Genomic DNA, 10,540 nt, shown 5'->3' with positions numbered 1-10,540 from the left:
CCTGACTCTGGGCACCAGCAGGAGGCCGGTCCATGTTTAGTCCTGACTCTGGCACCAGCAGGAGGCCGGTCCATGTTTAGTCCTGACTCTGGGCACCAGCAGGAGGCCGGTCCATGTTTAGTCCTGACTCTGGGCACCAGCAGGAGGCCGGTCCCTGAGGTCCTCAGAGTCTGAGATGGTTCTTATGGCACTAACATGTCTGAGATGTACTTTAGTGCTAGGCCATGAAGAGACTTGTACACAAGCTGAGCTGCTTTAAAGTCTATTCTCTGAGCCACAGGAGCCAGTGCAGAGACCTGAGAACAAGACTAATGTGATGGTAATTTCTGGTTCAGGTCAGGACCCGAGCAGCAGCGTTCTGGATGTTCTGCAGCTGTTTTACAACTGGTTTGGAGAGACCAGTGAGCAGGCCGTTACAGTAGTCTAATCTACTGCAGACAAACGCATGGATTTTGGACGGAAGTCTCTCCAAGTCTGGTTTAGACACTTTACTTTGATTTTGGAAATGTTTTTAGATGGTAAAAAGCTGCTGATGTTATTGATTTGATGTGGCTGTTAAAGTTCAAGTCTGAGTCCAGTCCATTATTACCCCCAGATTTCCAACTTGATTGTAGGTTTTAGAGCGAGACTCTGGAGATAACTGCTAACGCTTTCTCTTTTTTTTGTGGCCAAAGACGATGATTTCAGTCTTGTCTGAGCTCAGCTGGAGAAAGTCATTTTGTATCCACTCACACATACGTTAAGACTCAGTTCTACCTCAAATTTCTGTAGAAAGTATTAAAGCAACAAACTAGCCTTGATCTCAATGTTTGTTCCCCCAGGAGCCCCGCTCTGATTGGCTGCTTCGTGGTGGACAGGCTGTACTTTGAAGAGATCGGTTTGCTGGATGAGGGCATGGAGGTGTACGGCGGGGAGAATGTGGAGCTGGGTATCAGGGTGAGTCGTGCTGTCACTGCCTGAGGCCATTCTTCGCTGTGATAGTGTGTGGGAAATTATCTATGATAATGACGCCTAATGAAGGGCAAGGACAGCCAGCAGTGGGATGCATATTATCCGACCTGAAAGTCTTAAAGGGACATTCTTGGGAAGTGGTAATTGCTAAATGTAATGAAGGCTATACAACTCAGTAGTTTGACACAAGTACATCCAATACATCCATTATTACTCAAATGTATCAACAAAATATATATAATAAGGCTTACCTTAAGGCTTCTTTCCTTACCATTTATTTTCTATGTGTGCAATTCTTTGTGCTAGGACTGCAATGAGAATTGTCTTGATAATCTGCAATCATTTAGATTATTTAGAGTTTACAAATCAAATAGCAATTAGTAAACTGTAATAATTTTGTAGTGGGCATTGATTTGTTCAATGAATTATCATTTTATTACTATTAATTCTTTTAAGCTGTATTAGATTCTCTTCATAACAAACAATTCATTCAGGAATGGGACAGATTTGTCTCCTTGAGACTTAGTATATTGAGGCAATTGTTTTAATGTTTGTTTTGTTGTTCCATGATAAGGTTTTACATCACCACTGTACAATTTATCTCTCAAATATTAAAAAAAACTCAGAAAGCTATACAAGCCAAGCCAAGCTAAAATGGATATTGCGTTTCTTTCTTATTTATACCGTGGTATAAATAAGACTATTAAAACAGGGATGACGGAATAACAGACCATAAAATTACACTTGTCGACAAAGCTATGGGGTACAACTGAATTGGTCTGGTACGCTACAGCAAATACAAGTCACAAGCATTCGAACTATAGAGCTATGAAATGTTGGTGCGCTGTTTATTCTTATCGGGTAATGGCAGGCGAGTTTGAATGTGGCTATAAAGCTGCAGGTTAAAATGGAGGGACCTTATTTATTGTTGCAGAGAGGGATGAGGTCTGTGAGATAGACTCATCTGGTTAAGCAATGGATTAAAGTGTTGTACTACATCAGGGGCCGGCACAATAGGAGTGAGTTTAAATCACATTCATATGAATAACAAAGCATTGCAAATCACTATATTCATACAAAAGATGTATTTTTGTGGGAGTAGCACTGCTGGGAACTGCTACCAAAACGTTTGTTTTGGTAATTAAGAAATCCCTGTTATTTAAGATGTAGTTTTTTTATACATATTTTAGTAAAATGTTATGGAGACAAAATACAGTTACATTTACCCAGTTTACATTTACCCATTTATTTTAGTAACTTTTTGAAGAAAATATAATTCTAAGAGAACCAACAAAATGTACAAAGAAATTAAAAAACTTACATTTATAGTCCTGTCTATAACCCATAGGTGTCCAAGTAGTAACAAGAGATATTTACAAAGAAAGATGGCAGATGGTAGTGATTCACTGATTGTATTATGACCCGGGGTTAGCGCGGAGCGACAGGTGCGTGCCACAGGTTACCCCCGGGTCGAAGTAATTCTCATTTCACTGCGGCCCGGGTTATAAAATACTGTCGTATTATCTAAATTCAGTTTATGATTGTAATAAAACATGGAGCATTTTGAAACTTATCATCAAGAGAACACGTCCCTACCCCCTTCTGTCCCCTCTGTCCTCATCTTCTCTGAACTCATTTACTTGTGTCTGTCTGTCTCCACATCTGGCTCTGCTCCTGTGCTTGTACTTAGTGAATAAGCTTCCTATGTAACCGCAGGTAGACACTTACAGTCCGAATTTTACTGTAGTTTTATAGTACCATACTTCTTATACTCTTTGTACTTACCCTTCCCATTCTGTGTTTATCTGTAATTTATAAAGTTTTATGTTGATTTTTATAGTATGCAAATGACAGCTTTTACTTGCCAGATTGTATCAATAGTAAAAAATATAAGATATGTCTAAATAATTTCACCGTAATCATACTATTATGTATATCTATTACTATTTATCTATGAACTCCTTTTTTAGGTTGACTTGAGTAATTACTGGGAAGAATCCTTTCTCCTTGCGCTTACTTATCTGCCAGTATACCTGCAGTGTGCCTCGCTAAAAGCCCATAGTTATTTAGATAGAACGCACTTTCTACCATAACAGAAAGACTAAAAAGAAGAAGAATTGATTTGGATGTTGGCTTGCCCTCAAAGATCTAATTTTAAGTTGTTCCTTGGCACCGTCAAAGTGACCAGATTTCTGATAAATCTTCCATGTCACTTGCAGACCGAGTATCTGAAGGTTGCTCAGAAAAGTCTTTATGTCTGTTATGAAACGGGTGAAACTTTGAGGTCATGTAGTACATTTGAATTTCTACAGATTTGTTACAGTAATGTGACTTTATCCTTTTAATATGGAGAAGAAATTATTGTAGTTCAACTGTATTGTTATTGGCTTCTTAATAGCTTGTACAATGTGCGTGCCCATGAACACAAGTGCTCTCTTGAATTAAATTGCAGCCCAGGAAACACAAGGCGACATGTTGTCTCAAGTGTGGCTCTTACTACAATGGTTAATCACTGCTAATTCATTCTGAAGTCTGAAAGATCACCAGGGCATTCTCCCAAAGACATAGCAGACATGCCATTGTTCCTGTACTTTGACATTGTTCAAAGGCGATAAATATACTTTGAGTTAATTCATAGTTGAATTCAACAGCACAGGAGCAGATGGGGCACACAAAGACGCGGCTCCTATGGGAAAACTAATGATCAGACACACACAGCGCGGATCATTAATGCAGGCTTTAACTGGAGGAAGCAGGGCCAACTGCCTAAAAGTCGAAGATGGAAACATATCCACGCTAATGGTTGAGATAATCATGGGCAGAGTGGAGAAATTAATGTGATGAGTCATTTTGGACCTTTGCTGGGTACTTCAGATGAAACGTTTTTTGAGTTTTAAACCATAAAATAACATTGTTCCCTCATCAGAAAAATACCTGCAGTTGCATTGAACTTCATTGCCACTAGTTTGATGAATTCTTGTTAGAAAGTCCTCTCCCTTCTGAGCGCCAAAACGCTCCATGAATTTCCCTGATCTATAATATCACTGGCAGAGCTCTGAGATCTTCCGCACTGTCCATTAATCATCACCAGACTCGTTCTGCCGTCAAATGTCATTATACCTGCTTGGCTGTATTAGCCTGTCGGGGGAAAGCTATCTTTTGTATATCTCATCTTTGTAATTCCCTCTGCAACCAGTAGATGGTGCCCAAAGTAAATTCCTGGTGTTTATAGTTCTGCAGTATGAGATGCCAAAATAAAGGTACAAAGGTACATTTTAAAGGCCAATAACATTACAAACTAATTCATTTTGTAGTTTAAACTTAACTTGTATGTATAGATATTCTTTTTTTTTTTTACATGTAAGATAATCAACTGAGCTGTAATACAAGATTCTTAAAAAGAAGAAGTTTAAAGTTCATACAAGACATTGACAGGCACCTTAAGCACAATTATGATGAATTACTTAAAAATGGTATGGAGGATTTTGGAGACTTTCACATGGATCATGTCAATGATTGCTCATTCAAATTGTCTACGCGCTTACGTTGATATATAGGTAAGATAGCTTTAATCTGATTTTGATAGTGAAATATTGGAGTATACATTTTGTCAAAATCGCTCACCCATATTTGCATTTGATTGTTTACACGTTCTCAGAACTCTTCATTTATCTATTTTTTTTTCTTCAGTTGACAAGACAATTATTTTTCCATTTGGGTTTAAGTCATTTTTATTATGCTTTAAATTAAATCCCAAACCCAATAGTGTACTCCAGTACGACAGAGTATAAGGGGCAACCCAAAAAAAATAAAAAATGCGGGGCACTACGAGAATAAAGTCATTCAATTTCAACATTAAAGTCATAACATTATGAGATTAAAGTCTAAGCCAGGAAAAAAATCATAAATGAGAGCAACCTTATTCATTAATGAGAATAATCCAATTAATTAACGAGAATAATATCATAATTTAATGAGAATAAAGGCCTGGATCCGATACGCGTTTCACTTTCAGCACCACCAACAGTACGCAAATGGCGCTTGACTTGGATGGGTTGAAAGTAAATACAAAAGCCTATAATAGATGTTGATCTTTATAATGCAAACCTTTTAGACATCACAAACAATCATTTCCCCAATGAAGTGTCCCCATGTCCTTCTGGTTAATGTCCTGCGCGGTACTCAGGTCCTGGACACTGGGCAGGACACTGACCGCACTCTCGGAGTCTCGGACCAGTTTCACCAATAACCTGCTCCCTCGACTTCTGCCTCTTCACCCTTCTAAACTTTGTACAAAGAGTTTTTTGTGTGCATAGGTTTTACATCAGAGCACTACGGGCTGGTGGAGCTGCAGTGCCCCATAGTTGGGATATATGTGTAAAATGACGTACTCCGGTGTTGGGTGCACTTGTGTTGGAGCTGCGCTCATGCCATGGCCATAAGCACTATACCTTGTCTTTATAGTATCCTCTCATTGTAGTCATCAGCCCGGGATACATGGGTGTGTTAGGCTGTGGTTGTGTTACTCGGCTGTAAGAGGTGAATGAGTTGTATGGAGTGTGCATAAAACATATCGCTTTTTGGCTGTGTCAAACACGATCCCAGCGTTAGACAGGAGGAGCTAGGTGGAAGCGCAGACTGCAGACAAATGTTTTGTGTTCAGTGTGTTTTACCAAGTTTGTCCAAGGGATGACAAAAAGGTTAGAATGGGTGCATAAAACTTAGGCCGTGGCTGGCTAACCCTAACCCTAACCATAACCCTAACCTTAACCCTAACCCTAAAGTTACGTACAGACCGCCGCGGCCTAATCGCGCCCGACGCAGAATTTGAGCGCGTGTACATTTGAAAGGTTTACGCACCAGACGCGCGCTATCGACGCCCCGGCCACTGTACACGGGCGCGCGTATGGCGCGCTTGAGCTCTCTGCGCACATGCGCAGTAGAGGTGTTGTCGCATGAGCAGTGGAGTTGTTGACGGTGTGGCCTTTCATTGTGTAAAATGGCGGATATCGAGAGTGTTGTTTTCGCGTTTTTGGCTTGTTTCTGTCTCTGTATTCCACCGTGAATACATCGTGCAGCTCCTTTCTCCCACAAACAGCCACAATCAGTCTTTCGTCTGCCATTGTTGACGAGCAAGGAAAAAGTGTCGCTTCTTGGGGAATTCCACGGGGAATACCGAAAATGCGAGGGGCAATACGTCCGTACGTACGTCACTGGAGCGTCAGCTCTGATTGGCTGCTGCGACGGCTGCTACGCTTCAGCGGCAGAGACCTCAACATATCTGAACGCGTCGCATAAGCCGCTTTCATCGCCTCGGCCGGCTCATACGAGCGCTCAAAGCGTCGAGAGCGTAAAAAAACGCACCAATCGCGCTGCAAAAACGAAGAAATCGCTCCGCGGATAACGCACTACGTGCTCGACGTGCGTTTACCATAGACTTTGAATGTAAACTGGACGCTTCAGCCGCGGCGGTGTGGAACCCGCTTAACCCTAACCCTAACCCTAACCCTAACCTTAACCCGGCGCGGTCTAAAACGGTGCTAAAATGCGGTCAAATAGCGGCGCAGTTTCAGGAGCCGCGGTGCGCGGCCGGCACAAAAATAACATGGCAGTTTCGGCCGCGCGCCGCGGCTCTGCAGACACTCCCTAAAACTTCAGTGCACACAATGAGCATGTAAGAATAGGGATTGTACTCAAAGTGCCCTTGTAGAAAAACTTAGAGGAGCAGAACATGTGCGAATATAAGACCGAGGCTCCTCCACCTGTCTGCGGGCTCCTCCTCCAGTCTGCGGGCTCCTCGAACTATCTGAAGGCTCCTCCTCCTGTCTGCGGGCTCCTCGAACTATCTGAAGGCTCCTCCTCCAGTCTGCGGGCTCCTCGAACTATCTGAAGGCTCCTCCTCCTGTCTGCGGGCTCCTCGAACTATCTGAAGGCTCCTCCTCCTGTCTGCGGGCTCCTCGAACTATCTGAAGGCTCCTCCTCCTGTCTGCGGGCTCCTCGAACTATCTGAAGGCTCCTCCTCCTGTCTGCGGACTCCTCCTCCAGTCTGCGGGCTCCCCGACCTGTCTGAAGGCTCCTCCTCCTTTCTGCGGGCTCCTCCTCCTGTCTGCGGGCTCCTCCTCCAGTCTGCGGGCTCCTCGACCTGTCTGAAGGCTCCTCCTCCTGTCTGCGGGCTCCTCCTCTAGTCTGCGGGCTCCTCCTCCTGTCTGCGGGCTCCTCCTCTAGTCTGCGGGCTCCTCCTCCTGTCTGAAGGCTCCTCCTCCTGTCTGCGGGCTCCTCCTCCAGTCTGCGGGCTCCTCCTCCAGTCTGCGGGCTCCTCCTCCTGTCTGAAGGCTCCTCCTCCAGTCTGCGGGCTCCTCCTCCAGTCTGCGGGCTCCTCCTCCAGTCTGCGGGCTCCTCCTCCTGTCTGAAGGCTCCTCCTCCAGTCTGCGGGCTCCTCCTCCTGTCTGAAGGCTCCTCCTCCTGTCTGCGGGCTCCTCCTCCTGTCTGCGGGCTCCTCCTCTAGTCTGCGGGCTCCTCCTCCTGTCTGAAGGCTCCTCCTCCTGTCTGCGGACTCCTCCTCCAGTCTGCGGGCTCCTCCTCCAGTCTGCGGGCTCCTCCTCCTGTCTGAAGGCTCCTCCTCCAGTCTGCGGGCTCCTCCTCCAGTCTGCGGGCTCCTCCTCCAGTCTGCGGGCTCCTCCTCCTGTCTGAAGGCTCCTCCTCCAGTCTGCGGGCTCCTCCTCCTGTCTGAAGGCTCCTCCTCCAGTCTGCGGGCTCCTCCTCCAGTCTGCGGGCTCCTCCTCCAGTCTGCGGGCTCCTCCTCCTGTCTGAAGGCTCCTCCTCCAGTCTGCGGGCTCCTCCTCCAGTCTGCGGGCTCCTCCTCCAGTCTGCGGGCTCCTCCTCCTGTCTGAAGGCTCCTCCTCCAGTCTGCGGGCTCCTCCTCCTGTCTGAAGGCTCCTCCTCCAGTCTGCGGGCTCCTCCTCCAGTCTGCGGGCTCCTCCTCCTGTCTGAAGGCTCCTCCTCCAGTCTGCGGGCTCCTCCTCCTGTCTGAAGGCTCCTCCTCCAGTCTGCGGGCTCCTCCTCCTGTCTGAAGGCTCCTCCTCCTGTCTGCGGGCGGCTGTGGCACGTAGCACGGCTGGTGTGTGAGCCCATGGTTCACTACGGCTACGCCATGGAGAAAGTAAAGGGTTACCCAACAGTGTGTGGATGATGCGTAACAGGAAAGGTGCTGCTAAGGTTGGCCCTTCTACTCCGTCGTACTTCAGCACTTTGATAAGTCATTTTGAGTTTTTGACTTGGCTCAGCACATTGTTTACTTGCCTGGTTATATTGAACTAGAACTAGAACTTGCCCTTGCCTAGAGGTTAATGTTGTTTAGAGTAATGGTTTTGAAACTCAGGCTGACACTACAAGTTAAGAGCGGTAAGTCTAGAGGACACTGGCATGGCCACAGCTTGGCTCTCCCACAGAGGAGGCTAAGAGGTCTGTCTGTCTGTCTGTCTGTCTGTTTGTCTGTTTTCTGTTCGTCTGTCTGTCTGTCTGGCATCCTTCGAGACTAACCAGTTCCAGCAGCTAGCGGCTTTGGCAGGCCTTGTTAGCCGAGTTCATGGAAGGGCGAGGATGAAATGGGCCCCTGCTCTGTGTTCACATTTGCTCTCTATGTGGACATTGATTCTGAATATCAATGGTCAATTAGCATTGAAATAAGGCATAATGAGAAAGGATTTATTTATTAATGCATTTGACTTGCACAATTAACTTTGTAGGCCAGTGGTATTTGTTAAGTTGGAATGGATCTGAGTTGATTTTTGACACAGGTGTTTGATATCTGTACCTGCATAATAATATTGTTGCTCCAAAATTAGTCCAGGTGATGCTGTACATTTTGAGACACTCAGTTCCCCAGTTTCCCATGGCTCTGGTCTGGTGTATGAAGATGCAGTGGTGGAAAGAGTACAGCAAATTTGTGCTCAAGTAAAAGTACAGTTACAGGTTCTCATGTTTTTCTAATTATGACTTTGTTTGGTGCTATAGTCCCTGTGGTAAATATTTGTCAAGTACCAATTTGTAAAGATTTGACAAATACTTAAAAAATTAAAGGCGCAATGGACGATTTTTCGGCGATTTGAGAACGCAGGCGGATGTGCGCATGCGCACTCCCCCGTGCGGACTGATACAACACACACGTGCGTTTGTTTATTAGCGCAACGGAGCGCATCGCATCGCTCGTCTCCCGTAGATTTCTGTCCACTTCTGAGTCAGCTCGAACTGTCTTTCTCCGTCTTCATTTTGCCCCGTACACTGAGGGAACTATATTATGATAGATCCATGCGCTTAGGCACGCGGAAACGTGGGCACGAACCGCACGCGGCTGCAGGTGAGCGATAAGTGCATTTTATGATTGATACTTGGCAGGACAAATGATTTATCCACGCCACGAGGAAATATGATAAAAAATTTGCTGAAAAAAATCGTCCATACCACCTTTAAGTAGAGCCGAGTTCTAAAAACAGAATCCCCAAAGTTTTCTCACAGTTTAAACAATCATTTAATAATATAAAATGATTGTTATCAAATCAAATCATAACTGTTGTGTAATGTAGGATTTTAGCCCTTGTTTACAGTCCGGTTACTAGGTAATAGCTGTGGAATTACCTCCTTGTGTCACATCTACTGCTCATGTCCAACCAGGAAGTACAAAAAACTAGTAAAAAGGCGGGACGAGTTACTAGTTTTTAACGCAAGTTTTATGGATCAATAGTTTATATAAAACTTAAATAATGAAATAGTTTAAACATAATTAAGAAAAACAAATTACCTCAACAATTGTATTGTTATTTGTTTCCACCCCTGTGAATAGGTGATTGGTTATTGTCAGGAGTCACCAATCAAAATGTAATCCTCTATACAACAATACACACAGTAAAGCAGAGTAAATCCATAGTAGTCAGAATGTAAAGCCCACAAAAAGAACTTAAGTGCAGTATCCTGTTACTTCCTCTTCTGTTGAGAGGTAATTGCACCAGTCAGACTGTGTAACACGCTGCAAATTGCTGTGGACCCTGTTGGAAGTTACAAAACAAAAGATTTCCCAAAACACCAGTGATTTCTGCACCACTGCACCTGAACTGGAACAAAACATGAGGTAAACAGAAGCAAAGATCCCAGCTCTCTGTTTCAGCCTGGCAGGTTTATAAATGATCCATGCCACTGCTTTTAACCCAGTTTAATGTCATGGTGGCGTTCACTAATCTGCATGTTCAATTTCATTACGCTTTTATCACTGAAGTGTTTGACTGTGTTGGCGTCGTCTTTTGTCCGTTTCTTTGTAAATGGCCTGGAGTTTTGTCCTCCTGTGTGTGAATAACAAAGCGATGTACAGTAATGACTGGGCCGGTCATTGTAGAAGTCTGATTGAGTTTCATGACCCCGGTGCTGCCGGAAATCCAATGAAGCTCACTGTGTAATCTCAGACCAATAGGACAATCGATGGAAACGTCTTTTGCCAAACAGAGGAGCGAAATGTAGCTCTATAAAGGATATCTGTGCATATATATATATGTGTAACAAGAATACTGTATTTCTGTTTTCATTAATACTTTTTCAATTT

General features: G+C 44.4%; 1 protein-coding gene across 1 annotated transcript in view; it reads left to right on the top strand.

Annotated features, from left to right (window-relative positions):
• The window catches only part of galnt18b (UDP-N-acetyl-alpha-D-galactosamine:polypeptide N-acetylgalactosaminyltransferase 18b), an 81,596-nt gene that overhangs the window by 50,724 nt on the left and 20,332 nt on the right, over nucleotides 1-10,540 (top strand). Inside the window, exon 6 of the mRNA XM_072464770.1 lies at nucleotides 822-936. Within this exon, the coding sequence (XP_072320871.1) occupies nucleotides 822-936 (115 nt within the window). The remainder of the gene's footprint in view (nucleotides 1-821; nucleotides 937-10,540) is intronic.

This window comes from Eucyclogobius newberryi, unplaced genomic scaffold, assembly GCF_026437365.1.
Source record: "Eucyclogobius newberryi isolate DKJ021-1_F unplaced genomic scaffold, fEucNew1.0.hap1 SCAF_5, whole genome shotgun sequence".
Classification (NCBI taxonomy): Eukaryota; Metazoa; Chordata; class Actinopteri; order Gobiiformes; family Gobiidae; genus Eucyclogobius; species Eucyclogobius newberryi.
Note: the sequence above shows the minus strand (reverse complement) of the source record. Positions and strands in the feature narration are given on the sequence as shown.